This window comes from Neolamprologus brichardi, chromosome 13, assembly GCF_056152115.1.
Source record: "Neolamprologus brichardi isolate AB-2024 chromosome 13, ASM5615211v1, whole genome shotgun sequence".
NCBI lineage: Eukaryota > Metazoa > Chordata > Actinopteri > Cichliformes > Cichlidae > Neolamprologus > Neolamprologus brichardi.
In genome coordinates, this window is record NC_142116.1 from 18,067,650 (window position 1) to 18,079,131 (window position 11,482).

At 39.7% G+C, this 11,482-nt stretch overlaps 1 protein-coding gene across 1 annotated transcript in view; it reads right to left on the reverse strand.

Moving 5' to 3' along the window:
• Nucleotides 1–8,669, reverse strand: part of khdrbs2 (KH domain containing, RNA binding, signal transduction associated 2) — a 66,459-nt gene extending 57,790 nt beyond the window's left edge. Inside the window, exon 1 of the mRNA XM_087849721.1 lies at nucleotides 8,318–8,669. Within this exon, the coding sequence (XP_087705847.1) occupies nucleotides 8,318–8,408 (91 nt within the window). The 5' untranslated portion in view covers nucleotides 8,409–8,669. The remainder of the gene's footprint in view (nucleotides 1–8,317) is intronic.
• Nucleotides 8,670–11,482: the final 2,813 nt, after the last annotated feature.

Below are 11,482 nucleotides of genomic sequence, written 5' to 3' on the forward strand. Positions count from 1 at the left end.
TAAAAGACTCTCAGTGACTATTGTGGTGCTCTTGATCTTCTTTGTTGCACTGCCCAAACTGCTTCAGCAGAGCTTCTCAGCAGCCACGGCTGAAAAAAATGTTGGATTTACTGGGCAGCTAGCACATAAATGTGTGCAACTGTACAAGTTAAGAGACAGAGTTTTGCTGAGAAAAAAGAAAATATGCCCAGTCAGCCTGCCGTAGCTTAAAGTTAAATACATCTGCTGTATGTGACAACAGAGAGCATCAACAGAGACTGAGAAACAGCTTGAAGTTTATTTATCTTGGACACTATAAAGATGTCATGCAAACCTGTCTTCACAAATAAATCACCTAGTTTGTATTTGAAATTCAGATGTCAGATTTAGCTGTATGTTTTTTTTTCTCCCAGCAACTTGTTGCTCTAAGTAAACCATCTGCACCACAAGAAAACTTGATAGACAATCCTAACTTAATCTTGTTTCAAAGCAAAGTAAAAATATCCCATTTCCCATTAGCAGTTCAGTGACAGCAGAAGAAGGAGAATTGAAGGCATCATTTGATGCCCGACTATTTTTCCTCACATTGTAGCTTTACTGCACTGATTCTCAACCTGGGGAAAGCGTAACCCAGAGGGAACATTAAAAAGATTAGCTCAACTAATTAAAAAAAAGGGAAATTACAAATTAATTTAAGAATTTAATGGGCCTGAACAGGTTTAAGCAGAAAACAGCTAATTACAAGTGATGTGTAAGCAGTTCTCATAGACTGCAGACTTGACATAAATAGCAAACATTAAAAAAATATCTGTAAGATTATTAGAGTTTTAAAAGTAATGGATTTTTTTTTTTTTAAAAGTAACCAAGATACCAAGTCTGTGGACTGTTTCACTGGTTTCCAGTTATTGTTGTTGCCATAAAGGCTATTTTTTGATTATGCAGTTTGTTCTACTGCTGACTAGCAGCCATTGTTTTGGGTTTGTTTTTTTTTTAAAAAGGTGTGTGCCAGCAGGTCTTAGATGATTTTGGTGAGGTTACACTGTGCTTATTTCTCAGATTTTCTGTTGATGTTGTGTGAATCTGATGTGAATAAAGAAAAACGTAAATCCAGAGATAGCAGATGTATGGTGGTAAAATGAGTCACCATAATGAATCCATCCATCTTCTTCGGTTTATCCGGGGCCGGGTTGCGGGGGCAGCAGCATAAGAAGAGAAGCCCAGACCTCTCTCTCCCACCCACCTCCTCCAGCTTGTCTGGGGGAACACAAAGGCATTCTCAGGCCAGCCTCCCCCGTGTCCTGCCTCAGGACCCAGGACCTGCTACCTTATTGTGGTGGAGGGTTTGTGTGTCCCAGGGATCCAGGGGGCTATGTTGTCCAGGGGCTTTTGCCCTCTGGTAGGGTCTTCCATGGCAAATTGGTCCTGGGTGAGGGACCGGACAAAGAGCGATTCAGAAGACCCCTATGAGTAGAACATCAAGGGAACAGTTCACCCTGCCCAGGTTACCAGGGCCCCACCCTGGGTGCCTGGGTGCAAGCGTCTAGAGGCCAGGCCTTAGTCCATGGGGCCGGCCAGGCACAGCGCGAAAAAGGGACATGGGCCCACCACCTGCAGGAGACACAGTAGAGGTCAGGTGCACTGCATGCTGGGCGGTGGCCAGGAACAGAGGCCCTGGTGGACTGATCCCCAGCTACCAAGACAAAGTGAATCCAATCAAAATTATATCCGTCCACTTCTGCAGGTCTGATCAACTTCAATTCAGCACAGATTAAATACATGATGTATATCAAGACATCCAACGCAGAGCAAGCTCAGGATGTCCTGGAATCTGACATGTGCTTTGTATAGACAAACAATACACTCAGCAAGCATCCTCCTCTTTTCACTCTGCTCTTTTTTTTATTTTGCAAAGCTGGTTGAAAGACTTCAGACCTTGAATAATCTGCAGACTGATTGATGAGTATTAAAAAAAAACTGCAGACAAAAATTGCTAGACGACATATTCAGACTCCCTCAGTTGTACAAGGTTTGTATGTTTGCGGTTGTATTTTCACTTTGCAAGGATTGAAGGTCTTTCTGTACTTTACAGATGTGCAGAATTCATCTGCTGATTTGTTTTAAGTTTCCCTTAATCCCTAAAATCTGTTGGAAAAGTCAATTAAGGTAAGATTAGAGACTCGCTGACTGATATTAAAATTCTCAAAAATCTTTGATTTACACAGTGGTGAACCAGTCAGTGCTGAACTGAGTGATTATTACTTTATGTGCTTTAGTGCATTGTGGGCATTGTCGAGCACTCCCATTAGTTAGACAGCTAAATTATTCACTGATTTCTTTTAGCCAGTGAATAGTATATCTAGAATAATGACTTCACAATGGAAAAAATAAATCAGTGCAATTACTCTCCAATAAGTGATTGCTTGTTCACATCAAATACAGAAAGAGGAAGCAGTAGCGCTTCGCCTGGCCAGAGTGGACCTAGTGGGGGGAGTGAACAGCAAGACATGCAATTAGCTTTGGCTCTTTTTAACAGTTTTGACCGATGAATATTAAAATGTTGGAAATGTGCTCCTCTGTTTGGCCACATGCTGTTTATGTGTTTTCAGCCGAGCTGCACTTAGGCAAATGTAGCACTTGGCAGACTGTTGAAGTTGTAAATTTCTAGTGTAAGCATTATATTTTCAGAATGTGTGATGAAAGTGGAACGAGCAATTACTAATCATATCATTTACATATGAAAAGCAAGGAAATGTGCATTTTAAAATCCGCTCATGACGTGATTACAATGACAAGATAGAAACAATCGTTTTGATGGAAGATTTTTCTGGTATTGTTGCACATTTGCATGGGTGGGCACTCTGACTTTTTTTGGGGTTACATTTTTCTCTGTCTCCTACTGCCTTATTTGTAAGTTCCCTGTGATATGTGAACATTCAAGACACACAGTAATATAATCTGTTATCTAATATCTATTGTCTGAGTGCTGCGGCTTTGGCTCATTTCTGTTGCTCAAGATGCTAGTGACCTTGGAATTTAATCTTATTCGACCCATGCACTCATTGTAAGTCACTCTTGATAAGGGTGTCGGCTAAATACTGAAAAATGTAATTTCAATGTCTCACCCACCCCTGAAATGTAATTTTTGTGTCCTTTTGATAGGTCATAACACATGGGGTGCTGTTTATGTGTCACAGCGAGGTGGGTCACTGCTGGATACTGAGCACGCTGTAATGGATGTGCTGAAAATATAAGCAACCATTTATAAACGAGAGAGAAAGATAAGTGAAAATCAATTCTTAGTGTTCACAGATATAATGGCTCTCTGTGGCAAAGTATTAGCCACATCAGAATGTGAGGTATACAGTGAAAAGTTTAAGGCACCTTGGATGTTTAGCTTCTCATCCATTCTCTGTAAGGAGGAACTCCGACTGGTCCCAAATTCTGCAGCATGACAATGAGCTCAAACATCCCGCCTGAATCATAAAAACACTATCTTCAGCAACAAGAAGAACAGGAAGAACAGCAGGATGTGGTATTCCCCAAGGAGATGCTGAGATTAACTAAATGTGCAGAAAAACTGTGGTAAGTTTTCAAAAGTGTCTTGAACATTCTACAAGCCATCTGTGTACCAAACAGAACTGATGCCTTACAAATCGGTGTGTAAGGTACCAAGCAAATAAAGGATATACAGGCACAGGTGTAATTTTTAAAGAGTGTGTTTTATTCTAATCCAAAGAAAAAGTAATGTCAGAAATAGATAAAAACTGAAATAGACCCATAATAGAGGTAAACTAAGCAGAACTTTACTCCATAACACTGCTTAACTTAACAAAACCTTATCTTAACAAACAACTCAAGATATACATTAGCGGACTAAACCATTTAAATGCAAAGGAAGAAAGCAGCGAGACAATAACTAAACTGGTTGGTTGGTTCAGTCCATTTGGTTGGCCTCTGCATTTCCACCAGCAACACCCTCAACCTCTTCCTTAGCTCAAACCAGGAAGGACTGGTAAATCACAAAGGCAATATTAATTAATAAGTAATTAATGCAGCTTCTATAAATCAGTGACAAAACAATGCAAACTCAAAGTATGCACCATCATTTAGAATACAGTGTAGTGCCATAAAGTGCATCGGAACAAATTAATCTCCTTCCTCTTTCGGCTATTCCCTTTGCTGCCACAGCAAATCACCCCGTCCCCTGCATCCTCTTCTGTCACACCAACCTTCTGCATTCATTAGATCCATGAACCTCCTCTATGGTCTTCCTCTTCTTCTGCCTGGCAGTTCCATATTCAACATCAACGGTCCAGTAACCTCCTGAGACACAGTCCACTCATTTATGTCTTCTGTAATGTACATTGCTCTATATCTTTTGACATATTTGAGCTACCCTAATAAGTCCTGATGTCCCCAATCGAGGACATCCTGGCCTTTGCAATGATATTCCATGTTTTTGAGTGGTCCTTTTAGCTCCAAAGAGGCAGGAAACACAAAAAAAGTTAAACTGAAGGATAATTTTGTCCCTCGTTTCTCATATGTCCTCTATCCCTCCTCCGCACATGTCTAAACCGTCTCACTGTTGCCTCTCATGCTTTTTTCCCCAAACGCTCAACCTCAGCTGTCCCTCTGATGTACTCATTTCTAATCCTGCCCGTCCTGGACTCTCGCAGTCAAAATCTCAGCATGTACCATCTCCAGCTCCACCTCCCGTCTTTCTGTTAGTCCCACCGTCTATGAACCATAAATCACAGCATAGGTCTCACTACCACCTTGTAAACAAATTCAGCAACTTAATTAAACCAAAGAAACTAAGTGGTTGTCATGTAGCTCTAGAGACTGCAAATTTACTTAAATGTGGGAATGTTGTGGGAGACTGAAATCGTAACTCTGTTTGATTTATGCGTGTGTGGAGAGTGGAAGAATATTACCACATTATTAATTTAACTGTGTGTTTGTGGTTGTGTACAATCACCACAGGTTGTTTTTTCCACCAAAAAAATTAATAAAGTTTTCCATTTCCTGCTGATTTTTTTATTGCTTAATACTATTTAATCACAGTTTTATAAAAAGCATACTCATTGAAACGAGAAATTTATAAGCGTCTGTGTGCTTTCTGAAGAGTGCTTATACCTCTGCAATATGTGCTCTAAGTGTATTCTTAACTATGCAAAAAGCAAGCTCATGTATTGAAGAAGATTTTTGAAGCATTATCTTGATAATCAAACTTAAACGTAAGTCCAGAAAGTGCAGGAGAGGAATCAGTGGAAACCTTGAGTGCTCATATACTAATAGCAGTAACTAAATGTAAGGAGAAAATGAACAAACTGAGAAGAAAAGTTCTTCAAGATGCAGATTAAAGTGTATTTTGAGCCCAAACTATGCTAATGTCTAAAATTGCACTTGGCATGGTGTTGGGCCTCCTCCATATCTACATTCCGATTGGATTCAGAGAAGTCTACATCCTTCAAATTTCATGCAGATTTTATTTGCATTGTCACTCTCGCTAGCAGCACTTGTATTTGAGATAATATATACCCTTTTACAATGCTTAGTGAAAATATACACTATCTTGACATGGAGAAATGCCTCTTTCAGAAATGGAATGACAGAGTAGTGCACACATTTAGTTTTTTTCTTAACAGACAGTTTTCTTGTCTGTCTCCCTGTCTGCTTTGCTTGCTGCCTTATTAGAAATCCCACCGGTTTTCATGGCAAGATGAGGCTGCATGGCATGTAGGCAAGCCTTACAAAGAAAACCACTGGGATCTATTAAAGGCTTGCCTTTCTTTACACTGACATGAGCCCACGTTCAAACTAACTACACAGTTCTTTAGGCTGAGGAAACTTAAAGTGCAAAACTTGAAAGAAGTGACTCTTATCTGTCAGTCTGAGGAATCATTAGCCTCATGCAGCATGTCCAAGAAAAAAAATCTTCATTTGAGATTGTGGAGCAAAGTTGTAGCAGTTTCAAAATACTCTGCATACAGTTTTGATTGTATAATATACCAATATATTCACACATTCTGTCTAACAACCCTTGCTGCTTCATAAGAGAAAGCTTAGTTTCAGCTCGACAAGAGAATTATCCCCACCCACCCGTGGTTTACAGCCGCGGACTGGAGCTTTGTTCCAAAGAGTTTTAAATCAGCTCAAAGAAAGACAAACGGTTTTAGAAGCAACATAACATAAACACAAACAGTAAATAATTCATTTCATAAATATGGAGATGCTAACTGTGACCATGGTTAATCCATGTTATGCTGTCGATTGTGCATGATGTTAATAACACGGGATTACATGCTTTGATATTCAGTGATAAATAGCTGTAAATCTGTAAACGCAGTTTATCTTGCTGTCCACTGACACCCATAGACTGACAACACAAGATAACAAGTCTGTGCTGAACATTTTTTCACATGCTGCCCACGGCTGATTGTTTTGGACATTGCAAGACTGACTGAACTGACAGTTTATTATACTGATTGGCCACTTTTGTGTTTGATGAATACAGAGAGGTTTTTGTTTACTGACTTTGCCAACAGCATTCTTCTCAGACAAATGCATTGCAATGTATTATATACTTCTTTTTTTTTTTACAATATTGTACTCTAATATTGAAGACAGTACTGTATTGTTAATTATGGGGCATTGTAGTGTGCGTATTTGTTGTGAACTGTTGAAACTGCTCTGAGAAAAAAGTCAGTAAAAAAAACAAAAACATAGGTATCCTCATGTAACATGCTAATTGCAGTTCATAGTGGTGGATGGCATTCTTTGATTGCATCCTGGCTGTGTGAGTTAGGCTTGAGTACATATGGCAAAGTGTACTGTGTGACCGATGATCCCATCTGGATCCCAGTTAGCGACAAGAATGGGAGTGTCAGGTGTCTCATCAACACATTTCAACAGGAAAGCTCAAGGGGACGAACAGCAGATCGCGCACACACCCCGTCCAGCAGCTAATTAACACAAAGTGTGACGTTACATTTTTAAACAAACATGTCAGAATCCAAAATTAGCATACACGCATGATCAAATAAATTAGTTAAATCAACTGCCTTCAGAATCACCAACATTTTTAGCACACAGGAAAACCAGTAGAAAGCATTTCACTGAGTGTTTTACAGTCATGTAACATATGATGGCATTTTATGTTTAATTTTGTCATTTTATGGCTGATATATTGTTTTGTACAGGAATACGTTCCTGGTAAGTCCACACAGGTTAATCCATTCACATTTATGATAATCATTCAGCCTTTCACTCCAGTAGCACGTCACTCAAACCTTTATCCAAGCTTTTATAGCACTGCACATCAACCAGACTTGTGCAATTACAGGAAGAGAGACCGCGCAGTCTACGAGAAAATGCAAAAGTTGCATCTCTGGGCTGAATGAGCTGAGCTGAGTTTTTGTGTTCACTTTGAGGTGACACACTTCCTATCAGAAGTGACACATTCTCAGCATGTGAATGAGATGAAGGCTACAAAGTACTTTAAATGCTGCAGGCTGATTGCGGCACTCTGTTGACATACAGTAACATTATTCTGGAGGAAAGGCTTTACAGCATGTTTCACTGACATTTTCTGTTCTCCATTACCTTGATGGCATTTATCCTGTAAGAGGAGGTGTGCATCTATCAATTTTCGTTCAGTCAAAAATCTATGACTCATGATGCAATAATTACAAACACTTTGATTTTAGCCTCCAAGGTTAAGCTCACGTGGAATAATTAAAATATTAGATATTAGAGTTGATATTTGGCTTGATAAGTGACCACACATATTTAACAGAAAAAATACTGGCTGGCAGTACACAGTATTATAACAGGATTAAGAGCACGTTTACCTTAATACAGTACTATGATTGTTGGACTGACGAATGTGGCACCTTTTTGATTATTCTTGCCCTGAAGTCAACGAGAAATCCTCAAGGAAGACATTCGCTTTATTTTATGTGAGCCAGCGCATTGATCTTGGCGGACAGTGGGGTTACAATAACCCCCTCTGACTGTACACATACTTTATTGTCTCTGCTCACAGCATTTGTTCACTTGAAGTTTTGGGGAAAACCCAACAAAAGTTCCTCACTGGAGCCGAAGAGCAGTGTCTACATTAAACGCACAGCACAGATAATTCAACTGTCGCCACGCAAGCACTAAAAGTGTGTTAAAAACAAGCTCACATCAGCTCACTGTACTGCCCCAAAATTCAATGCAATTGTGCTTTCACGTTAGAATGAACATCGTGACTGTCGCCAAGTCCAACATTCAGAGTGCATTAGACTTGAAAAAAGATATATATTCTATATATACACACATATACTTCACTTACCTTCTGCAAGCAGGCGCACCGCATGCACAAAGGAGGGGTCCAGGCTGTTTTTCTCGGACACCAGCTCAGGTAGGTACTTATCTGGATGCATCTTTATCACAGCGGACCTCTTCACCGGCAGTGCAGGTGAGACGACAGGAGTGCTGAACGTCACAATGCAACTATAACCCTTGCCGCTCCTGCTTCTTGGTAGCTGTAGTCTACCGGTCTTAATGAGGAACACCAGCAAAACCCCCTCCAAAAATTGGTCTTCCAGTGTCTCCCGAGATGCTTGACTGGGGTAGGGGTGGGGGTGCTGATTTGTGATTCAAAGGTGTGAGCCCATCTCTGCTACCGCTGCCTGCTGCCTCTCCTCGGCACCCCGCCAGACTCAGTGGGTCTGCAGACCGCGCTGCTCCCCGCCCCTCAGCAACATTATTGGCCATATTCTGGGACTGGCGCTGCTGAAACACCAAGAAAGGTCCCCACTGAGCGTAAAGGAAATGCTCAGTGTTCTTTAAGGGAATTGTTTTAAAAAGGATGGGGTTGCATTTGGTTGCTGTTGACAACGGTCTCTGAAGCTGGAAACTTTAATAATATTGGATATAGTACTCCGCGGAGAACAAATAAAGCATGCTAGTAAAGTTTTGTTGCGCTAACAGACTGTACCATATAAATGTCGCTTAATTAAATGGGTTTTTTATGCAGCTCGTGAGTTTCAAAGTAACTACAAAGTCAGTACAAAGTAGCCCGCAGGCATTCACCTGTGAGGGACAACACAACTATTCATGGTGCTAAACACTGGCTGCTGTCTGATTTGTTTGTAGGTATTGAATTTGTCTTAGATAACCAAAAACTAGCTTACAGCATACTATTCTTCAGACTCCACATCACATGATCCACTTCATTAACTCTATTCCACACGCTAAAGCAGGGGTGTCAAACATAAGGCTTAGGGACCAAAATCAGTCTGGCAAAGACTCCAATCCTGCCCCACTGGACAGCTTTGGAAACTGTCGACAAAGGCATAGATAACTTTTAACTGTATTTTCGTGAGTTTTACACTTTTGCCTTTTGATAAAGGTTTATGGCTATTGATGCTATTTTTGTGTTTTGTACTGTCTACCACAGAAATTTCTCGGAGGGGAGGGGGGGGGGGGGGGGTTGATATACTGTGTATCCATTCCACAGTATCCATTGTGCACATGGATGAACTTTTTTCTGTAATTTGTACATCTTTAAGTCATACTGACAGATTTCCCAGCAGCATTTCTTTACCATGTAGAAAAACCAAGATATACTTTTGAAACTGAACATTATTTTTCTTATATCAAAATGTCTCAAAGTTTAAATATGCAATTAAACTTGTGGGCTGTACCTGGTAAATGATACAAAATGAGTTTTACATTGATGCTGTAAAGGAGGTCTGGCTGTATTGTCACAGAGTGAAACATATATGTCAAGGTATGCATGCTAAATAATCCATTCATTAGTTTTTCCATGTTACTTAATGAACTTATGTCAGCAAAAACAACAACAACAAAAACCCCCAGATATGCATAATTTGCAATACTGGTCAGATCTTTTCCTTACATCCTTTGAGGTGGATCCCCTCTTATGGCGGAAGAAGGTCAACTCTAGTAGAGCTTTAGCTGCTTGCATAGTCAGTGGCAGACTTGGCTTAAAGAAGCTTTCATATAAATAGATATTTAATAATAAAGTGAATTCTTCACTTACTCATCAAGAGCCAGCGTTAGTGGTGTCTGCACTGTAAGCATGAATGTTTATGTCTCATCAAATGGCTCTCTTGTCCCCAAGCCATGATATTGACTTGAATCCAAAAGTCATCTTCGGCACAGCATGCAGGCTGCTTTACTAACTCACAAATTAGATTTGAGCAGATGAGGCTGGTGAACGACCAATTCTGGCTCCACTTGACCTTTAGAGTTGTTTCTCCCCGCACTGATCAGAATCATAAAGGCTCCTCGCGGCTGCAAACAGCAATGCTTTGTGAATATGAGTCAATTATGTTCATAGTATTTAGGATTCTTCTCAGTTTTGGTAGAATTCAATATCTTCTGAGAAACCAGAACATTTGTCTTGGAAAACTAGTGCTGTTGTTTTGGGGTGCTCTGTGGTACATTAATGGCTGGAAATACCCATAAAACCGAGCCAATGGTTTCTTTCATTTAAACTGTGTATTGGCATTGAAGATTACAGAGTATGACTTTTTTATGGCTTTTTAGGGTGATTTAAAAGACTGTTTTAGAGGCCAGAATACCCAAGCGGGTTTGTCTGACAGAACTATTTCATTAATCTGCTTATTTCTGTAATACCAAACAAGCCTTAAAGGAGTTAGTATTGATTAAAACTTCACACTTACATCCCCTTTCCATTTATTTTTCATTAAGTTCTTCTCTCTATGAAATCAGACACAGCTTTATTTTTCTTCTTGAAAGCCTAAAACAAGCAGCTATGCCCACGTTGGCCAGTACTGTCTTTGCATTTCATGCTCGCTGGACCTTCACTGATTTAATTCCATTCAATAAAATGATTTATGACAGCGTTAATGCAAATCATGCTGCTGTTGCTGTGACTATTAATGGTAATGAGGGTTATGACAGTTAATGTGTTTGAGTCTTGTAAGTCTATAGTATGTTTGTAGATGTAAACTAATGCAGGCACATCGGAATAGACACACACCACACACACCAACAGATGAAAACAACAGCAAAAAAACCCAAAAACATAGACAGCTTATTACAAACTATAGTTTTTAATATATTTCTAAATATTTTTATAGAAAAATGTCTGCTTTCATCATCTCAACGAGATGGAAAATAATCCCAAATTAAGCCAACACAAGACTGAAACTAGCATTTACTAGTGGAGAGGCAAAAGCAAATCAATTTCCAAAAACTCCAATCTTAACATTCCAAATTTTACTGCATAAAAAAACTGTTTTATTTCTTTTCACTTCAACTTTTTATTTTTAAAAATAATGAAAGAGATGGTTTTCTCTATGAACACTTCCCAGCTGCTCTCCAGGCTGTAGTGAAACAGTGAAAAGTGTGAAGCGAATCAGAAATGTAGATCATTTGCTACAAAGTGAAAGTTGCACCTTTTTCTACCAACCGGTGGTTATATCATGCCCAATATGGCAGACAATTATTGAGCAATGAGCAC